General features: G+C 38.3%; 1 protein-coding gene and 1 pseudogene across 4 annotated transcripts in view; one reads left to right on the forward strand and one right to left on the reverse strand.

The window, feature by feature from the left end:
- The window catches only part of LOC131790928 (E3 ubiquitin-protein ligase MIB2-like), a 35,702-nt gene extending 16,024 nt beyond the window's left edge, over nt 1-19,678 (forward strand). The window contains exons 1-28 of one of the 4 annotated variants that reach the window (XM_066167000.1): nt 1,417-1,946; nt 3,005-3,176; nt 3,557-3,794; nt 4,363-4,557; nt 4,833-4,937; nt 5,609-5,713; nt 5,939-6,107; nt 6,426-6,553; nt 6,766-6,873; nt 7,104-7,144; nt 7,576-7,741; nt 8,715-8,869; nt 9,268-9,394; nt 9,932-10,120; nt 10,811-10,992; nt 11,707-11,782; nt 12,022-12,102; nt 12,347-12,454; nt 12,680-12,720; nt 13,169-13,334; nt 13,701-13,855; nt 14,445-14,571; nt 15,193-15,390; nt 15,859-16,040; nt 16,277-16,586; nt 17,070-17,376; nt 17,661-17,726; nt 18,537-19,678. In XM_066167000.1, coding sequence (XP_066023097.1) covers nt 1,643-1,946; nt 3,005-3,176; nt 3,557-3,794; nt 4,363-4,557; nt 4,833-4,937; nt 5,609-5,713; nt 5,939-6,107; nt 6,426-6,553; nt 6,766-6,873; nt 7,104-7,144; nt 7,576-7,741; nt 8,715-8,869; nt 9,268-9,394; nt 9,932-10,120; nt 10,811-10,992; nt 11,707-11,782; nt 12,022-12,102; nt 12,347-12,454; nt 12,680-12,720; nt 13,169-13,334; nt 13,701-13,855; nt 14,445-14,571; nt 15,193-15,390; nt 15,859-16,040; nt 16,277-16,586; nt 17,070-17,376; nt 17,661-17,726; nt 18,537-18,766 — 4,431 coding nt within the window. In that variant the 5' untranslated portion in view covers nt 1,417-1,642 and the 3' untranslated portion in view covers nt 18,767-19,678. Of the gene's footprint in view, nt 1-1,416; nt 1,947-3,004; nt 3,177-3,556; nt 3,795-4,362; nt 4,558-4,832; nt 4,938-5,608; nt 5,714-5,938; nt 6,108-6,425; nt 6,554-6,765; nt 6,874-7,103; nt 7,145-7,575; nt 7,742-8,714; nt 8,870-9,267; nt 9,395-9,931; nt 10,121-10,810; nt 10,993-11,706; nt 11,783-12,021; nt 12,103-12,346; nt 12,455-12,679; nt 12,721-13,168; nt 13,335-13,700; nt 13,856-14,444; nt 14,572-15,192; nt 15,391-15,858; nt 16,041-16,276; nt 16,587-17,069; nt 17,377-17,660; nt 17,727-18,536 lie in introns of those variants that run through there. The other 3 variants (XM_066167001.1, XM_066167002.1, XM_066167003.1) reach the window with 3 other exon arrangements.
- LOC136280974 (uncharacterized) lies at nt 19,219-19,695 on the reverse strand (annotated as a pseudogene).
- Between the last annotated feature and the right edge of the window lie 1,932 nt (nt 19,696-21,627).

Raw genomic sequence — 21,627 nt, forward strand, 5'->3', positions numbered from 1 at the left:
CAGTTGTACGAGTGGTGCCAATTACGCAATAGTGACTCGTGTTTTGCTCCAATTGCATTTCCGGCGCTGAGATTATAAATTGAGAAAAACACTACCTTGGACCATTACATTATCAAATGAAACGTGAGCCAAAACGTCTGCTTGTAAAGTTCTTTAAGTCTTTTACTACTGAGGTAATGTAAAATATAATTGGCATGCTCTCGCATTTCATTTCGTGAGATGGTTGATTACACATGAAACAGGTTTCATTCACTAGGACGATGAAATTAGCGATAACAAAAAAAATTATAGGGGAGCTATGCCAGATGGAAAGTTTACCAAAAACACGCGTATTGAGTATTGCTGCCGCACGGATGAGCACGCCGAAAACGACATCATCCTGCCTACGGACACGCCGTTCGTGTTGTTCAAATCGAACTCTCATCAGTATCAGCATGTGCAAGGAATGCGCCGGAAGGAGGAATGGTTCCAATGGGATCGATACCGAGGACTGGTCTTTCTCTGGAAGCGAAAAAATGGGATCTGTTCCGTATGAGGAGGTTGGATGGAACGTTGGTTGGAAGGTTCTTAGAGAGTTCAAGGAAGCTCCGCCTTATGTGAAAGGTGGTTTGTAAGTACAAACGAAAAAACCGTTACCTTGAAACCTAAACTAGAGCGTGTCATACAGGGTTTTATGTAAGATCCGACAGGGGTGGTGCCAGATAAAAGATACGTGTGTTTTGTTGGTTGGTAAAACTTTGTAAAACACTCAGCTTTGGTTGTTAATAACGAGATACCCTTGGTTTTGACTCTTCGGCGTTCTTTGAGAGAGTCTTATTTGTCGCTCAGCAAAGGACTCAGTACAAATACAATGAAAACTTTCCTTCTTGCTAAAATAAGTGAAATACATTTAAAGCATTAAAAGCAGGTTTAGCTGTTACAGAATGGATGTTAGACCGGAATCAATTGTATCAACCAATTTTCAGGATTTTATGTCAGATCTCTGTTATTTTCCACTTTTTTTCCTCTTCAATATTTTGCTTTTCTATTTTTGGCTTATAATTCTGAGAACTGTAAAGCAAACAACTCTCCGAAATCTGTAGATTTCTTCGCCGAACTCGAACTTCCAAATTATACAAGGATATCAAAATATTGTGCGAATGAAATTGTTGCAGAGTCGTGGAGGTAAAATAATTTTTTTCAACATACCCAATCCACGCAATACTTTTTAAATAAATACCGTCATCCACACAGAGTGTATTCATCAATCACTATCTGTTTCCTCGTGTCCATTCCTAATCCTATTTCAGGTTCTCTAAAATTACCATAGCAAGAAACGTAAAGTAACGCAACTTTCAATTAACCAATAATGTGTCTTGAATAATGTGTTGGGGAATCCCCGACAGATGCGGTAATGAATTTAGTTTTCTAGGAAAAGTATGCTGCCTATATTAGCATTTTATCGCCTATGCAGCATTTTATTGACAGCCCCAATCGGCAAATTTACTCACTGACACATCTTGATTCATTTTAGAATTGAGAAGGGAACTTGTTAGCTTTGTGTAAAACCGGCAGAAGGGTATTGAATCGTAATCATCTGACGATTGGTTCACCAACAGGAACATTTCTGAGGCAATATATTTGCTTCAGCGTTATTTCGGAAATGAAGAGATCTCGAGAAGGCTCCATCAGATCTAGTCGGTATAAAAGTGATAAGGAAAATCCTGATATAACTATGGCAATAAATCTTCTAGGCACCCGAGTTGTTCGTGGTCAAGATTGGAAATGGGGAAACCAAGATGGCGGAGAAGGTTTTGTGGGTACAGTAGTTCAAGTCGGAAAAGACAAGAAGTCGCCTGTGACGGAACAGCTTGTTTACGTACAGTGGGATTGTGGAGGGAAGTACGACTACAGGGCTGGAATCGAAGGGAAACACGATCTTCGTGTTTTTTGTCTCACAAATGGCGGTGAGTGACCATTTATGTTTTTTGTTGTTTATCTTATTTTAAACGGAAATATTTGCCTAGATTCACCTAAACAACCCTAGCTGAATATCATATTCCTTAAAGAAGAGAAACTGCAATCTCAGCACTTCTGTTAAGCAGCAAATGAGGACACAATTTCAATGAAATTTTAATACACCAGCACGAGGTTGAGAAACCATGCGGACTGACAATTGACACGGAAAAATAATTAAATATTCAACTGGAGTTGAGATCCCGTGACAACCGTGATCAAAATTCAAATAGCGAGCCTCGTTTCAAATTTTATACTTTCTTATTAAATGCTTCCCATACAAAATTTAAGGTCGGCAAACTTTTCGATTGACGCTTTGTTTTTTATTTCACAGAAATTTATATGCATAGAGTTCGAACTCTCAGACCTACATAATTGCATAATATGCAGATTTCTCATTTATCAGCTTGCTTACTAATCAACAGCTCAATATCATAACATGCTTAGGCCGTGCAAACTTTGCAAAGCTACGGGCCAACTTTTCCTTTACACATGTTAGTAGAATTCATCGTGCAAACTCGTGTAGCCACCAAACATCTTATGCAATTTCCGCTATTCATCAAAAAATATGGGGCTGTTTTTGAGAACCAGTGGAACATTTCCGCTTTTTTCGGAAATCTTTGTGTTTTCTTCGACGAAGTCAGACACAGAAGGACATTGTGTACTAGGGACGGAACTATAATGCCTGAACAATTGTGAATCTATAAATATCGTATATTTGAACCACGAATTAATAAATGAAGATGAAAGTGATCATCGCATTCGCAATTGTGAACACTTCTTAAGCAGCTGTGAGAATAAAGACTAAGAATCATTCAAATCTGTAGGTCATGGATTCAACTCCCGCACAGGCTTGAATTTTTTTCAGTCCTTATTTTCACTGCTGCTTAAGTAGTGTTCATCACTTCGAAGATTACTCTTATCTTCATTTGGGATGCTGAGGCATACCACTTCACACCTGAACGTAAGGTATCTCGCCAATTCATATTCTGATTTCCTCCTCTATTAGACGCGAAACATCTATTTATTAGCTGCGATGGTTGTAAAGAAGATTCTATCACTGGACTGCGCTGGCACTGTTTAGATTGTCCCAACTATGATCTGTGTAGCAAATGTTATATGAATGATGTTCATAATGTCAATCATCGCTTTGAACGATTCGTCAAGAGTCGCGCCAAAGGGTAAGTTGTCAAACGAACAGGTCAGTGGCCTGTGCGTCAATGTAACGCCATCGATGTAAAAAATGTTCGATTGTCTTAATCAAATTTAGCTTCATTGACTTTCAATGTAAAGGATTAGCTCTAAGACCTAACGGTTCCTCTAGCGCTCTAGCCTCTAGGCTCCAATGGTGATTTAACTATGTTTGTTATAAAGAAATATCTTACTTCGATTTAACAACATTTTTGTGAGCAATTAAATACTTTTAGTTTTATTTTGTTGTTCGGAGGTAAAATTTATGTTTTTCACCAGTAGAAGAAAACAACAGAATATCAACAGATAATCTCTCGAAGAGTATTAATGAACTATATGTTCAATTGCGTTATCTGATGCAAATTTACAGTATCCCTGTTGGCAAAAGGCAAGGCGCCACTAAGCTTGAAGCCCGCGGAATGTTTAAAGGAGCAAAAGTAACCAGAGGACCAGACTGGGAATGGAAGGAACAGGATAACCAATCTCCTATGGAAGGCCAGGTTACTGAGGTCACCAGCTGGAGTGACGAGACTAATAATGATGCTGTGCGAGTGAACTGGAACAAAGGACCGAGGGGGAACATTTATAGATTGGGAACAAATGGAAAGGTGACGTGGGCTAATGAATTACTGCTTTATTATTATCGTCATCAGTATCATCATTATTGCGGGCTCAAGAAGAGCCCGCAACCTATTTTGCACGCCATATCTCGATTTTGGAGCAAATTGTGCTGCCAAAATCGATCAATAAATCCTCGTAAACTAATCAAAATCCATTTCCACTCGAACAAGAATATTTAAGAGATGGCCGCCGCATTGGTCAGTGTACTCGATTTTGAAAGCCAAAGTTTCGCATCATTGGAGAATTAGCGTACATTTCAAAGATTGAAATGGAAAGAAACAGTTTTTCAAAGAATACTCAATTCTCAGTCTCGGTTCTTGATGTTTACGAAGACACGCGCACGAATGTTTGCTCGCCAAAATAAAAATTCAGGGACAAACCTAACTTTTCTTTCATTTTTGACCCCAAGTATTTTTATCGATATTTTCATTTCAAGAACTCTAGAACTTAATTTAACCACAACTTGAGACTGGATCACTTTGGTAAACTCTTGCAGTCAAAAAATCCCACAAAAAGCATACCTAGTCTATACTTCTATTTCCTTCCAACTGGTAGGTTGACCTCAAGTGTACTTCGCCAGCTGTAGGAGGATATTATTACAGGGATCACTTACCACCACTCACAATGCAAATGAGAAAATCCAAAAGTGGGTTTACGACTGGTGACAAAGTTTACCTTCAGAAGCTTGCGGTAGGAAAGCTTCAAGAGTTATCCGCTGGTCATGGGGGATGGAACGCAGACATGGAAAGGGTTCGTTTGGGACTCGTTTGTATTTTTGTTTTCAAAATTTACGGACTCATAACACTATCTAAAACACCTAAAAACATTTTAATGTTTAATCCTTGTGGTCTGATTTGAGGCTAAAAAATTCTGAAAGCCCTAGTATTCAATTCCTAATAAGGAGAAATTGGCCCTCCCCTCTGAGAGTACAATGTCCTTTGTCTCTTGCATATCCTCTTACATTTAAGCCAATTCAGTGAAATGCGGTTAACACCATTTAAGAAACAGTCTACTTTTATCCACAGTATATAGGAAAAATTGGAGTCGTGCAAGATTTCACAACCAATGGTGACGTTGTTGTAGAGTATCGTGACATAAGATGGCGTTACAATCCAGCAGCTTTGACTAAGGTAATGCTAACACAATCATTTGTCTCGCCAAGAAGTTCTTACTTCAAGTTATTTAACCACAGCTGTGTTATGAGGGAGCCCTGATTTTTTTCTTTTTTTTTTTATTGTCGTAAACATTGGCATCAGGTATAACAGATGAAGTGGCTTGGATGTTCAAGAAATTTCCTACATAATTTAATTATGTCCAAATTTGTATGGTTTGTTCAAACACTCACATTGTGTTAAATTTGTGACCGCACACAATGGACGCCATGTGATTACTGATAATTTAAAGCATAACCCATTCGATTAGCTGGCCAACAGGAATCAGTGATATGGAGTGGGACAAGAAACACTCCAAGAGCTAGCCAAAGGACATTCCACTGTCAAATATATATATATATATATAAATATTTTAAGAGGAAAAAAGGACGCAACTACATTTTCCCGACAAGCCTGTTTCGTGAATCGCTTCACTCTTCATTAACCCCTGAAGAGTGAAGCGATTCACGAAACAGGCTTGTCGGGAAAATGTAGTTGCGTCCTTTTTACCTCTTAAAATATTTATTCCTCTCTGCTTCAACGTATTGAGCACTGTTTCACGCGAAAATCGACTTCCAGACTCTCTCTCTATATATATATATATATATATATATATATATATATATATTTTTTTTTTTTTTTTTACCCAGATACAAAAATTTAAGCAAGGCGATGAAGTTGTAGTTAAAAGTGATGAGAACTTAGTCAAAGAGCTCCAAAAAGAACATGGAGGATGGAACGAGTCTATGATATCAGTAAGTTAAATTATATTTTCTCGTTTTTGGTTTTGTTTTCATTATAGGCTTTCACTTGGACGTAAACGCAAACTCCTTTAGGTGCGATAGCTAAAAATTTAAACTAAAAGAAGCTGGAAGAGTAAACGCCACAACTTTGGAGCTAATCATACACGTACCTCCAAAAACTATTTAAGAAATAAGCAGGTTTAAACTGGATAATATCCTGTTTTATTCCATTTGTAGATACTTGGTCGCACTGGAAAGGTGTTGGAAGTCGATAGTGATGGTGATGTGTTAGTGTCAGTAGAAGGCACCAGATGGATGTTGAGCCCAGCTTCTGTGACGTCTGTCACTGACCCAGACCCCCAACAGTTAACAGAGGCTGGTGACATGGGCAGCGAAGATCCCTTAGGTACAAAATTATGGCACACGTGTATTGAAAGCCTCAGTAAAAATGGCCAATCCAGGTCAAAAAGAGTAAAATCTACGAAGCGCACGAAAACGACAATGACTAGGTCGCGATTAGTTTCAGCTTTGCACCTAATGTACTGAAAGGATGGCTCGAGTTTTCTCGACCACTCACAAAGCGAGATAAACAATTTAATGTCATCTATGTCACTTAATCAAAAACTGCCCTGAGAAATGAGAAGACAAATTGCTTGACAGCACAGATCATAAGTATAATTCCGCAATTTTGTCTCCCACTAAGGCTGTTTTCTTTTTTCTCCAGGGCTTTTCAGTCTCTTTAGAGACTTCTTACGTCAAGCTCGTGAACGGGAGGAACCCGGCCTTGTGAATGCTGCAGGAAGTAACAACCTCTTAAGACTCAAGGAAATCTTGGATGCTAACCCAGAACAGGTACCTTTTTTCTTTCATTCCTTTAGTTTTGCAGATAGTATTTACAAGTCTGAAAAGTTTTCTTTAATCAAAGCAAAATGAGAAATATGAGCATAAGATGAGAACTGTGTAATTTAGGATATTTTTTAAAACTTCTAAAATCAAATTTGAATTTGGTGGCCTTAAAGAAAGTTTGAATTTATAAAGGGTTTGAGTCTTTTCGTTCTGCACAGATTGATGAGTTAGCGGGTGGTCACACAGCTCTTCATGTAGCATGTCACCAGGGGCATTGTGACATCATTAGAGAATTGCTTGAGAGAGGAGCTAACATAGATATACTGGTAAGTAATATCTATTTAAATTTTTTTTTGTATCATTTATGTTATTTTTTGCCCCGTCAAAAACTATCGTAATTGCTAGTGCTGCACGAGGAGGATAACAAAGAGACACGCGGTCGACAGGATTAGGTTATTATTTTGACATACTCGTATTCTATTTATCTAAGTGTTTCAGGAGTGGAACTTCCCTATTCATACATTATTATATTATTATTATAATATTTAAAATACAGGATAATCAGGGATACACAGCCATGCATCACTCTACTTACCAGTAAGTCGACATAAAAAAGTTAATTTTAAGTTAGCTAATCAAACTTCGATTCGATTCAGAGATTGCTGAAGTAAAAAAAGCGATTGCTTTCGAACACTTGAGCTATCTTCTGAGCCAATTGAATAGAAAAAAAAACGAAAACCACTGAAAACGAAGTAACTTAAACTCGACTGCATGTGATTGTTCTCCATTTTCATTCATCCGCCAAGATATTATTGCATGTTCTGAATGGCTCTGATTGCTTAGCTTTTGGTTTTACGACACTTGCAGGAGCCAACGCAAACTATCTGCATGTTATTGCTCTTATTTTATTTCCTTTATGACAGTCACGTGAACATTCTTACGAAAGTAGAATAAGTAACCTCTTAAGTTAAAGTAAAATGCAAAAATGCCCGATGTTTTGTTGTACTCTTATCCTTATGATCATTCAGAGATGAAAGCGGTGAAGCATTGAAACTGTTACTGGAGAGAGGTTTTGACCCAAATGTTCAACACAGAAGTAATAAGAGCACACCCTTACATTTGGCTGTGAAAAGGAAAAACGAAACGGCAGTACAGATCTTGACACAGTGCCCTGAGTGTGACATCAATCAACAGGTTCGTTGGGTCCTTTGAAGCTGTTAGTTCTCCTGAGAATAAAAATTCCTGATGCTTTCTCGACTGTCCGACTAGCTCAGCAAACATTGCACATATTATTAAGACGCATTTCGTTGTAAAATCTATAATAATAATAATAATAATGTTATTTATCCAGGGAGCTCACATCACCAAAGGTGTTATTCAGTGAGGCCCTGCCAAAAAAAAGAAAAATGTTAAATTTGAAAGGTTAAAAATAGTTAAAAATACAATATTAAAATGTTCAATAAAATGACATTATAAAATGAGTTAAAAAAATTGCGGTCTTCAAGGCTTGCTTAAAAATTAAAAGTGACCTTATGTCACGTATTGACTTGTCAAGACTGTTCCATTCTCCCAGTCCTTGATATAAAAGGCGCTGTTTTCCATAATTGCGCCTAACTCGCGGTAAGTAAAAATTGGATTTGCCACGAGTATTATAAGAATGGATGTCACTGATTAGCCTTGTATCAAACTTAAAATCTATAATGCCATTTACATATTTATAAACGAAGACACAGCGGTGAAATAACCTAAGTTTAAAAAGTGTTGGCCAACAAAGTTCTTCTAATACCTCTGTAGAAGAGTAAAAACTAGGTAAACTGCGAATAATCTTGGCAGCCTTGTTTTGCAGTAGCTGCAATTCATTCATAAGAGTAGCATTGCCCTTATCACACCAGATAGTATCGCCATAATCGAACAGAACATAATCTAAAACTACATTGCCCTTTTTTTTATTTTAAACGTACATGAACAGTCTAGGACCGGCCGTTGGAAAGCCCTAAGACTCAACTGTTTTGACTGCTGCACTTAACTATTTGATGTTTACACCCATTCTTGATGTTTTCATTCCACCATTTTGGTGCTCAAATACACCGCTACCCAAGCTGCCAGTCGATATAACAAAGTAGAAAGGCAGCATGTGACTTCTAACATTACGCTTGACAATTTTCAGGACGAGGCAGGTGATACCCCTCTCCATGATGCCATCGACGCAGAACACCACAACATGGTGGATATGCTGTTAGACTGTCCAAGAACTTGTTACACTCTTTGTAATCGAAAAGGTTTCAATTATCTTCAACACGCTGTTTTGAGAGGAAATAAACGGTAACTGCCAAAAATAATTACATCACTACTAATGGATAAGGGTGCAATAACTTTCTGATTCAGGTATTTAGCATCTGATGGATCAGTAGTACCCAGACCCAAGGCATAGTTTTCAACTGACTGTCGCCGTTTTTGAGACGACTGGATCATACTTTTGATCATAGAGAATCTAAGCTTATACGCAAATTAAGGTCCAACCTGAAGTTCATGATTTTCCTGATCGTTAGGGTCGTTGGTCATCACTTGGCCTGGTTTTCATATAATTTGGACAATTGGGGCGATGAGTGATCAGGACGAACCAGGACCAAACATCAGTTACAAAATTCCTTTTATACTGTTACCTATATTCGCTTTGACATTCAGAGCAACGTAAAATCTATTGTGTCATTTATTCACAGGGCAGTAGAAAGAATTTTTGCCAAAACCGGGAATTCCTTGAATGTTGTTAAAGATGATGGCTTTACGACCCTTCATATTGCAGCAATTAATGATCATCGTGAGATAGCTAAGATCCTTTTAACGAAGGTAATTTATAAAAAAAAATCCACCGATTTTTCCCTGTTCTTTGTTAATTGTAATTTTTATTTTTTTTCTCGCGTCTAAGACTCCCTGTGTGGTTAAACCGCCTTAACAGATTTGAAAGATTGTCGACTGTGTTCAATCTCGGAACGGAATATGACTTCCTGTGTGTGGTTTGTTGGGATATTCGACGTTCCTTTTACGTCTGTTCTCTGACTGATATCCTTGTTTCCCGCACATTGTCAAACGAATCTTTTCTGTTCGAGATGCTATTCCATCATTGTATATCCCATGATATTCCGTCAGGATGTCCTCTCCTGGCCAGAGGGAGGCGCTAATGGACGTTTCCTGCCTTAGAACACCACACGGTGACCCAGGCAGATCTCAATGGTAAACAACCCGGGTCTAAAGTTCAGACTGCTAACTGTCAGGCTTTTGCGTATTTTTCTTATTGACAAAGTTTACAAAACCCTTTGAATAATAAATCTAAATTCTTTCTGGTAAACATATTTTGATCGTGAGAGTAAATTGTTTATCTAACAGCCAGGGTGTGAGGTCGATGCTCCAACCGCTAAAAATCATTCGGCACTTCATTTAGCCGCCATTCAAGGGTACTCGGTCATGGTAGAGATGTTGTTGGACCATGGGGCCAATGTGAATGCAGTGGATTATTACGGAAATACGGCACTTCATATCACTTTAATGAAGGAACACGAACAACAGAGAAATCTGGTAGTAATGATAAATAAATAGCTTCACAAAAGACCGTGCTGCAGCCTGTTCATGGTGTTCAGTCAGTAAATCAAAGCTCGATAGTAAACAGCGCTGTAGTCGTGGAGGAGTGATGGGGTCAGGCCACGTGGACCTTAGTATACCTTCGTCTCACATATACCTTAGCTATTTCACTCCTTCGCCACTATAACGCCTTTGGCCATTATGCTCTGTTTTACCAAATGAACGCTTGGAACAGGCCAACAAGATGTCGAAGGAGACATTGTATGTTTTATCTCACTTTTTCTTCCCTTCGGCGTAGAGGATTAGTAATGTAAAATAATCATAACATGGATGATTATGCATGTGTCGTTGCTCTTACCAAGACGTTTAAAGGCAACTCAAATATTAACTTATGTGTTTTTAACATCGGTTTAGACAATAACATTGTTGTGAAGTAAAGTTACTGTTATTTTCTTGCTTCAAGCGATGCTGTTGTCTAACTTCGTAAAACCGACTAAGTAAGGAACGTAGATAGACAAATAATTTCTATCATCAACCACATCCTTTGAGAATAGTCCGTCCAGTTAACTTTGCTATGACGTCACTGTAATGCTGAGATCTCAAAAAGGTTCTCACACTCTTGCAATAATTATAACTGACATAAAGGGAAAGGTGATCAGTTGGTTCTTTCTGTTGTTTTATTTTTAGCTTGGTCTGGACCTACTACTTGGTGTACGGAAGAAGAGTGCGTCCTTTGTCGCTGTCACACGCAGCTTGTTAAGCTATGGAGCTGAAGTATTGAAAGCCAATGACTCAGGGGAAACACCACTGGACAAATGTCGAGGATCGGAAGTTGAGCAACTCATTCGGGAGATTGCAGCCTGTGGAGGGTATTCAATTGCTTTTGTGTATTTTTTTGATATAGTAGAGCGGATTCTCGCTTTTTATCCTGGTAAGACGAAATTTGGTCACGGCTAAACACGTTCCCCGCGTAGTCTCTGATTCTCTTGCCTGAATCGAAGGCACATTAGTAATGTTTCGGTATAATCTAACTGACAGAAAAACAATACAATCCTACAAACTCGACTACTTTATTAAACAACGAGTGATATTCTTAATAATGAGCGACTCCTAAAGGCAGTACAGTACGTATCATCGATAAACTTACATAAGCCCACTACAGTCTATATCTTAGCTCACCACTGACCCAAACTTGCTCTCTCTCACGGTATAGCTTTGGAAACAGTCGGTCAATCCCAACAACAGCAACTACTAGTACTACATAACTGAGTTCCTATATACATTCACAAAGTGTTCTGGAACATTCCAGGAGCTTACAAAAGAACTATTTTAGTAGTATTACGTAATAACTGAGTGACTGAAATGAAATGTTCTAGAAAGTTCCATGGTACACATGTCAACATGAATTAGCAGTCTAGAGATTTCTAGAAGTTTATCTTAACAACAACAATTACACCTAACACTAATAAGGGGATTTATATTCAGTCCGCCGGATGCCACCTGAATTAAGGCCTTTTCAGTGCATGTGGGAATTGCTTTTATATGATATCTAAGTAAAAAGATAATTTGCTTATCAACTATAGGACCACACACAACAAGAAAATTCCAAGTTTTGAGTCCTTGAGCTGGTCGCAAGAGATGGAAAGTGAAGACATTAAGGTAGGCGAAATAGCTGAAGGTGTATCACAGGAAACAGCCCCAGTGGAAAATATACTGTCCAGAGGAAGACACATTGTGTCGCGTTAAAAGTTCAAAAGGAGTTCTAAAAGTACTTTAGCGGTATCATTTTGTATCAGTAAGGAAAAAAACTACAACGAGGACGATCCTAATACGATTAGTTGTCTTTCTGTAACAACCACACTATGAGAGGTCTGACACGCTCAATCGTTCATTAACAGGCGGACATCGACCTCGTGAATGCTGCAAGAAGTAATAACCTCTCAAGACTCACGGAAATCTTGGATGTTAACCCAGAACGGGTACCTTTTTTCTTTCATTCCTTTTACTTTTTTTTTAAATCAAAGCAATATTAGAAATATGATAATAAGATGGGAACCGTGTAACTTAGGTTTCAGTAAACAGTGATAACAAGAAGGATACTTTTTAAAGCTTCAAGAAAAAATAAATGTAATATCAATTCATGATTTAGAATCAAATTTGAATTTGGGGGCGTTCAAGAAAATTTGACACGATCAAGGGTTTGCGTTTTTTCGTTCTGCACAGATTGATGACCTAGTGGGTGGTCACACAGCTCTTCATGTAGCATGTCGCCAGGGGCACTGTGACATCATTAGAGAATTGCTTGAGAGAGGAGCTAACATGGATATAGTGGTGGGTAACAAAATTTTTTATTCAATCCAGTACTTTTAACCATTACTGTTATTTTTGCCCCGTTCAAATTACTGAAATTGTTAGTACTGGTTGAGGAGGATAACAAAGAGACGCATGATCGACAAGATTAGGTTATTATTTTTTACATGGTTATGTTCTACATATCTCAGTGTTTCAGGAGAGGAGCCTTCTTAATCATATTCTTTAATTTTTCTCAAAATACAGGATAATCAGGGATACACAGCCATGCATCTCTCTACTTACCAGTAAGATGACTGAAATATCACAGTAATGTTAAATTAGCCGCAGACTGAGAAATCTAAGATTGCTTTAGTTTTCCTTTCCTTCTCAATGCCATTGCTTTCGAAATCTTCAGCCATCCTGTCAACCAATCGATAAAAAAAATCACCCACAACAAAGTAACTTTTACTCGGGCTGCTGTCGATAGCATGTGTATGTTGTTGTTATTGTTTATTTATTCATCAAGATATTCATCTTTGTTCTGAGTGGCTCTGATTGCTTTGGCTTTGGTTTGATGACAACCCAACGCGCACTATTTGCATTTTATGGTTCATATCTGGTTTTTGTCGTTGCTGTTGTTGTTGTGTCTTTTTTAACCACACAGGAAAGTAGAATTAGAAACTCTTTAAATTAATGGAGAATTTCTAAAATGCCTGATATTCTCATTGCACATAAATCCTTGTGATCATTCAGAGACGAAAGCGGTGAAGCTTTGAAACTGTTACTGGAGAAAGGTTTCGACCCAAATGTTCAACAAAGAAGTAATAAGAGTACACCCTTACATTTGGCTGTGGAAAGGAGAAACGAAACGGCAGTACGGATCCTGACACAGTGCCCTGAGTGTGACGTCAATCTACAGGTTCGTTGGGTCCTTTGAAGATATCAGTTCTCCTGGGAATACAAATACCCGACGCATTCTAGACTGTGACACTAAACCCAGCAAACGTTGCATATATCACTAGACGCATGTCGTAGTCAAATTTAAACCTTGTTCGACTGTTCATAAAAAACATGAAAAACCTTAAATCAGCCAATAGAGAGGCAAAAGACTCGAATTCAAATATATCTGCACCGGTCTGTCCTGACATTTGCTCCAATTTTTCATTTTCATCCTATCATTTTTGTTATAAAATAAACTGCTACCTAAGCTGCCAGTCAAAATAGTGTATTGAAAAGGCGAATGGTACCAGGTGACTCCTAATATCACACTTCGACTCATTTTCAGGACGAGGCAGGTGATACCCCTCTCCATTGTGCCATCTTTTTGCAACGCCACAGTATGATGGATATACTGTTAGACTGCTCAAGAATTTCTGTTACTCTTTGTAACGGAAAAGGTTTCAATTATCTTCAACTCGCTGTTTTGAAAGGAAATAAACGGTAGCTATGCCAAATATAATTACATCATTACTCAGTTAGACAGCTTAGTCAGAGTAAGAGTACGATAGCCAACTGATTCATTTGTTAAGCATCTGAATGCTGAATGATATACCCAAATGAACAGCCTAGTCTTCATCTGATCGTCGCAATTTTCGAGACGACTGTAGCTGGGACAAACTTGTAATCATAAGATAGCTAAGCTTATGAGACTCAGGCTCGACTGAAAGTTCATGGTGTTCCAGATCGTTAGGGCCGTTAGTCGTTGGCAATTGGGGCGATCTGAAGGATCAGGAGGAAATCAGACCAAATCTCAATTACAAATTATTTGTATGTTGTTAACTTTTTTCGCTTTGACATTCAGTGTAATTGTCGTGTAAAACGCTTCACTAAAATGAGATGACTGTTTTTCACAATTCAACCATTTTATTTTCCACGAGGTCGCGTAAAAAAATCATATGTTCATAACGTCACTTTTAATGGCATGCAATACGTGCAAACAAGATAAAATATTAAAAAATAATAAAAATGACCAGAATATCAATGTTCGGTCGGGACAGTAACATAAATTTATTTTGTCATTTATTTGCAGCGCCGTGGAAAGAATTTTTGCCACGACCGGAAATTCCTTGAATGTTATTAACAATGATGGGTTTACGACCCTTCATATTGCAGCAATTAATAATCACCTTGAGATAGCTAAGATCCTTTTACGAAAGGTAATATCATCTAAATTTGTTACCTTTTTTTCGAAAAACACTCGTTGTGTTGTTTCAACTGTCTTTATGAGATTTCAAAGACGTTCGCTTTTGTTCAATCCAATACGGAGTATGACTTTTTGCGTTAGTTGGGATGATAACCACAAATTGTCACTATTACATCTACTCTCCCCCTGTAAAAACTAGGAACAAGAGTTGACATTTAAGGCCAGCGGTTCACTACAAATAATTGATTGCTATAAGGCTTACGTGTACGTTTTGCACTGGCCAAGTGGCCCATACCAACAAACTGTTATCTTTGTTTCGCGCACATTGTTCAACAACGCCTCTTTGGTTGAGATGCTACTCCATCATATATCCCATGAAACTTCGTCAGAATGTCCTCTCCTGGCCAGAGGGAGGCACTAACGAAAGTTTCCTGCTTTAGAACACGACACAGTGACCCAGGCAGATCTCAATGGTAAACAACTCGGGTCTGGAGTCCAGACTGCTAACTATCAGGTCACTGCGTATTCTTGTTATCGACAACTTTAACAAAGTTGACAAAACATTTGAAACAATGAGTCTGAATTCTTACTGATAAAGACATCTTGATAATGAGAGAATATTTTTATCTAACAGCCGGGGTGTGAGGTCGATTCTCCAACTGCTGAAAATGAATCGGCACTTCATTTAGCTGCCGATAAAGGATACTCACTCATGGTTGGGATGTTGTTGGACCATGGAGCCGATGTTAATGCAGTGGATAATGACGGAGATACAGCGCTTCACATCACTTTAATGAAGGAAGGCGTGCCACAAGGAATTATGGGATTAATGGTAAATAAGTTCACAAAGTTTAACCTATCGATCTTTTTCTGCCTTTCAGCGTGGGAAAATGAGTAATGTAAAATGATCATGAAATGATTTGGATGGTTATGCATGTGTCATCACTCTGATGTTCCTAGGCATCTCCAAAATTGGCTTTTGATTTGTTCAAATCGGTTTGGATAATGACACTATTGTGAAGTAAAAATTACTGCAATTTTATTTCATCAAGCGATGTTGCTGCTTAACTTCGAGAACAAGACTAAGTAAGGAACGTAAATAAGCAAAGAATTTCTATCATCTACCTCACCTTTTGAGAATCGTCTTCCTACTTCATAATCTCGCCGTAATACAATGATCTCAAATAGGTTCTCATGCAGATTGCAATAAGTACAACTTATATAAAGGGAAAGGTGATCAGTTGGTTCTTTGTTAATGTCTTCGGCCTTCTTGACACGGATTAGTGTTGTTTTATTTAAGCCTGGTCTGGAGTTACTATTTGGTGCACGAAAGAGCAATGCGTCCTTTGTCGCTGTCTCACGCTGCTTGTTAAGCTATGGAGCTGACGTGTTGAAAGCCAATGACTCAGGGCAAACACCACTGGACAAATGTCGAGGATCGGAAGTTGAGCAACTCATTCGGAAGATTGCTGCCTGCGGAGGGTATTCAAATGCTTTGTGTTTTTTTTTAAAATGTCTATATACCTCGCTTCCGAAACACCTATATTCCGATGACATTTTTATCCTAATCACGAGTAAGAACATTCCCCGTAGTCTCCGTTTCTCTTGCCTGAATTGAGTCCGAAGGATTTTAACTGAATGATAGCTGTTTCAGCGAGGAAATTCGTTTCACACATATGATATTTAACCAAAAATTATACTTTGTTTAACAACTGTAGGACTACACACAACAAGAAAGTTCCAAGTTTTGGGTCCTCGTGCGAGTCGCAAACAGAACTTGAATTAGGCGATGCTTCATCTTCAGCGAGTGCGACGACACTGACAGACGGAACTGAAAAAGATAATGAAAATCAAATAGACAGTTCGAATAGCGCAGATGAGGCAGAAGATACGTTTTTACGTGACGTAATAAGTGACTTGTGCAGTGGAGATCAACAAGAATCAGTATCAGAGATGTCAGACGAGACAGAGAGTGAAGACGTTCAAGAAGGCGAAACAGCTGAAAGTGTATTACAGGAAACAGCCCTGGTGAGTAATATGATGGTGGAAGACACGTTGTGTCAGGTGAAAAAGTTCATACGAAGGTTTATAAAAAAGCACTTTTGTAGTACCATTTTATATCAGTGAAGAAAAATTACAACGAGGAAAATCCTTAGATGTGTATTCTGGAAGCACTATAAGAAATCTGACGCCTTTGATCGTTTATTGCTTTTCAACCTTCTTTTTCATCTGTATTCATTATGAGGATGGTTTTCTTGGATACTGTACATAATAGTGTTAAATTATTTAGTCTTCTATCTTAAGCGGTACGGTTGATGGGAGTTTTCCGATCATCTTTCTTACACTCATTTTGATTCGATAACCGGTTAAGAGGCGTTACTCATTGAAAATAAGAAAAAGTGGCTCGTTATCAGACTAAAATACTCCATTAGGACTCCCTTTTGGTATTAACTCTCCTAATTCTATGCCTAATCAAAGGAGTTGAGTTTATTTGATTTTTTTGTTTACAAGGAGAATGTGGTGTTGGAAGTGACTAATAACGTTGAAGTAGAAACCTCGGCCTCAGACATCTCAAACAACAGTGTCGTTCAACCCGCTGAAATGGCAGAGAATAACACCGACACAGATATGGACGACAGCGAGGGCCCACAATCGCAAACACAATCAGCAAACGACGATGTAAATATGGATCAGGGGACAGAAAATGAAGAAAAAAATCCATCGACATCTGATGATCAAAAAGTGCTGTGTTACATATGTGAGGAGACTGAGGCTGTTGTTGCATTCAAACCCTGTGGCCACACTGTTGTATGCACAGGTAGCTCTGCTTTTTGTGTTTGTTGTTTTTTTTTTGTTCTGTTTTAACCACTCAAATTTTAAATGGGCCTTGTCTCTAAGTTTGAAATAATTTAAGCGTCGTTTATAGAAAATTGCCTTGAAAAAGAAAGCGACTTTGAAATACCTGTTTTCTTGAGAAGAAAATTGCGAAAAGGTAAGAAGGATTCAAGGAGGAACGACCATGAGTGAGTGTGAAGAAGTTTAACACAGTTTGAAAAAGGCATCTTGATCTTAGTATTTATTAATGTAATAATTTGTTTGCAGAATGTGCAGCCCGATTAAAGAAATGTTTGGAATGTAAAACGCCTATTACTGGTAGAGGAACGAGAGGTAACTTGCACAAATGTTAATTATCTAGTCTTTGGGTGTTGTCCTTCGCTGGCGGGGTGTGGCCAATTTAGCTAAAACTAAAATTTCAAGCTTTCGACGATTCCTAAAATCAATTCACGGCATATCATCTAGATGGTGATGTGGATCGGCCAAAGTTTGAAATTTTAATATCTACTCCTAACAGAGAAGAGACGGGGTAATTTAGCATTATCAACTGAGTTGATAACGTAAATTGACCACCATAAAGAGTTTCAGTGTTGACGTTGCGAGCGCTAACCCTTCTCTCTGACGAAGGGGTAACGACCAACGCAGCACCACAGTTTCTTTAGAAACTTACCTTTTTTAGAGAAGAGACTGACCTAACTTGAACTTTGTTATGAAACCTTCATATTCATTTTCAAGCTTGCTTTTCCTTTCACTTTTCCTCTGAATTTTCCGAAAGCAGCGACTTATTATTATTAAAAAGATGCTGTTGGTGATAATGAAAATAATGATGATGATAATAATAATAATGATAATAATAACTATAATAATAACAATAGTAATAGTATTTAATGAGGGAGCCAAACTCGCCAATGTGGTTTTAAGCTGGGCCCTCAAATGATGTGTCGGGTAATATTGGGTTTTTGATTCTTAATCAGTTTTTATGTTTTGTTGAATTTTATTTGATTTGATTTGGATTACTCTGAGCTTTCGCGAATATCCAGATTTTAAGAGCAAGAAAAAAGCGTCTTAATAATGTCATTATTTGATTTGTCTTGGGAGAAATTGGCTGAAAATATCTTCCATTTGTTCCAACTCTCTTCGCAGATGGTACCCCAATCATTGGAATTAACAACAAGTCCTTGGTCTCGCGATATCAGCAAGTTGAAGCAAAGTTGCGGAAATTGGAGGAATCCGTTGTGTGTTGTATTTGCGTGGAAAGGAAGAAGGACATTATTTTCCGTTGTGGTCACGGCACATGTCAGTTTTGTGCAAAGCAGCTTAGTATCTGCCATATTTGCCAGAAGCATATTGAGATGAAAATACAAATATTTTAGTTGTGTGTGGTGCCACGGCGGCTTTTCTTTTTTTATCACTATCTACACTATCTATCGATACGCCATGAAAGCTCGTTCGATGAACAACCACTGCTGAGTGAAATCAGTCTTTTTCCATGTTCTGCAATGTTTAAGATTTACATCAAAGATACACGAAATAAGAATAAAAGCGATTCATATTGCGAGCTTCTTGAAAAAAAATCGAGTCAAATCAGGCCATATATTCATAATACAAAATATGTAGAGTTTTTCAGGGAACGAAGAAATATATTAATGAATCAAACGAGTTTAAATTGGGTAATTGAGTGTTATCAACTGAGTTAAAAACGTAAATTGGCCATCATAAAGAGTTGACTAGAGTTAAAAAGGCTGACGTTACCAATTTATATGCAGAAAATGGAGCTACGCTATTGGTGGAAATATAGTGACGAGAAAACAAGAAGTTAGTTGAACTAGTTGAATAAAAAGCGCTCCTTGATACCGTAGAGATTAAGAGTGTCGATATGGAAGACAAATTTTTATTCCAGATTTTTGCAGCTTTCCGAACTGCCAAGACATAGAGAAAGACCGCAAACTGCTGTTTAGAATGATTAAGGAGATTAAAGCGTCTAAAGACTGGTTTAGATGCGTGCTTATCATTTCTTTCTACGTCGCGAAGGTGTTCTCGAAATCGGTCACCTATCGGTCACCTTAAATCGGTCACCTATCCGTCTTCCTGTTTCACCAATGTATAACTTTTTGCAATAAGTGCAAGTCATGCAGGAAATGAAATTGGCGGAGGTGCACGCAAAGTGATCAGTGATCTTAATGGATCTCTTGAGTCCCGACATTTTCTCTACGTTATGAATGAAAGGACAAGTTTAACAGCGTGAGCGAGGGCATTTGAAAGTTCCAGGTCGGTCATTGGTTTGAAATGAACTTCTGACCATAAAGTTGCTAAGGTTTTTGTCACGTTTGAATGAAAGTTCACTAGTGTAGGTTGCGAAAAGATAGTACCAGTTTCTGAATAGTTTTGGAATAATTTAAAGTTTTCAAGAATGATAGTTATAACCGCGTGGTTGTGAGGGTGAAATGTGAGAGTGAATGGAATGTGATCAGTGTTTTCCTTCTCAGCCGTTTGTAGTTCTCACTGTCGATTAATTTGTTGGGCACGGTGATGGCCCGCTTGAACGACAGAAATAGGATAGCCACGTTTATCGAAAATTTGGCACATTGCGACAGAATTTTTCGGAAAAAACAGAGTCGTCACTACATAAACAATGAAGTCTGAGAAACTGTAAAAAAGGTATGGAATTCAGAAACAGGATAGCCACGTTTATCGAAAATTTGGCACATTGCCTCTGATTTTTCGGAAAAAACAGAGTCGTCACTACCTAAACAACGAAGTCTGAGAAACCGTGAAAAAGGTATGGAATTCTTGACGTGATATGGATGCGAAGATGAATACAACAAGTAACTATGTGAATCTGTAGGTTTGAAGTAAACACTAGTGCATAAACCGTTGCCTTTAATTGAGATTTTGATGTCCAGAAAAGGAATTGACGGCAGCTGTAAGTTAAGTGAGCTCATTCCTCTCTGGCAGAGGAGGTGGAGCCGATGCAGTCGTCAATGTAACGGCCATAGAGTTCAGGTTTTGGGCCGTGGTAGTGACTAAAAAATTGGTGTTCGATAAAACCTACGAAAAGATTGGCGTGGCTGGGTCCCATTTTAGTATCCATGGCTACGCCATTAGTTTGTTTGTAGTAGTTGCCACTGAATGAAAAGCAATTGAGTGTAAGTACTGGTTCGGCTAGACGAATTAGTGTTTCAGAGCTAGGTTCCTTAACAATGTTGATCGAAAAAATGTTTGAGGGCCCGGAGACTTCGTCGTTGGGAATGACCGCCTAAATAGATGTAATATCCCTATTGGAAATAAGTTTGTTTCGGCCAAGGAAATTAAAGTCACGAAAGATTTCAAGTGCGTGCTGGCTTTCCTTAATGTAAGATAGTAAAGTTTTGACGATAGGTGTCATAATAATATCGTTAAAACTTTACCACCTTTCATTAAGGACAGCCAATATGCACTTGAAATTTTTTAAGTATTTTAAAGATTGTTTAACTGCGCTCTGTTCGACTCATTTTTCGAAAACCCTCATTACTTTATTCCTATGTTAATCACGAACCTGATAAATTGATATTGTCAACAGGTTTCAAAACAGGTTTCATTTGCCGGGACGATGAAAATAGCGATAACAACAACCATTATAGGGAAGCTATGCCGGATGAAAAGTTTACCAAAAACACGCTGATTGAGTATTGCTGCCGGACTGATGGGCACGCCGAAAACGACGTCATCCTGCTCACGGACACGCCGTTCGTGTTGTTCAAATCGAACTCTCGTCAATGTCAGCATGTGCAAGGAATGTGCTGAAAGGAAGAATGGTTCCAATGGGATACCGAGGACTGGTCTTTCTCCGGAAACGAAAACCTGGGATAGGTTCCGTATGAGGAGGTTGGATGGAATATCAAGTTGTATCATTGTTATCATTACCGGTAAACTGAATCGAGGCTACTTGCTCGAGAATTGTTGTTGTTATTGAGTAATAAAGATAAGCAGAAATACGTCATCTACCGGTGTCTTAATTGGTTTAAAACTTGGCGTAGAAAAATAGTTCTTAGAGAGTTCAAGGAAGCTCCGCCATATATGACAGGTGGTTTGTAAGTACAAACGAAAAAAACGTTACCTTGAAACCTAAACTAGAGCGTCTCAAAAAAGGGTTTGATGTAGGATCCGACTGGGGTGGTGCCAGATAAAACAAGCATGTTTTTTTTGGGCTGGTAAAACTTGGTAAAACCCTCAGATTTGGTCGTTAATAACGACA

Source organism: Pocillopora verrucosa, chromosome 5, assembly GCF_036669915.1.
Source record: "Pocillopora verrucosa isolate sample1 chromosome 5, ASM3666991v2, whole genome shotgun sequence".
Taxonomy (NCBI): domain Eukaryota; kingdom Metazoa; phylum Cnidaria; class Anthozoa; order Scleractinia; family Pocilloporidae; genus Pocillopora; species Pocillopora verrucosa.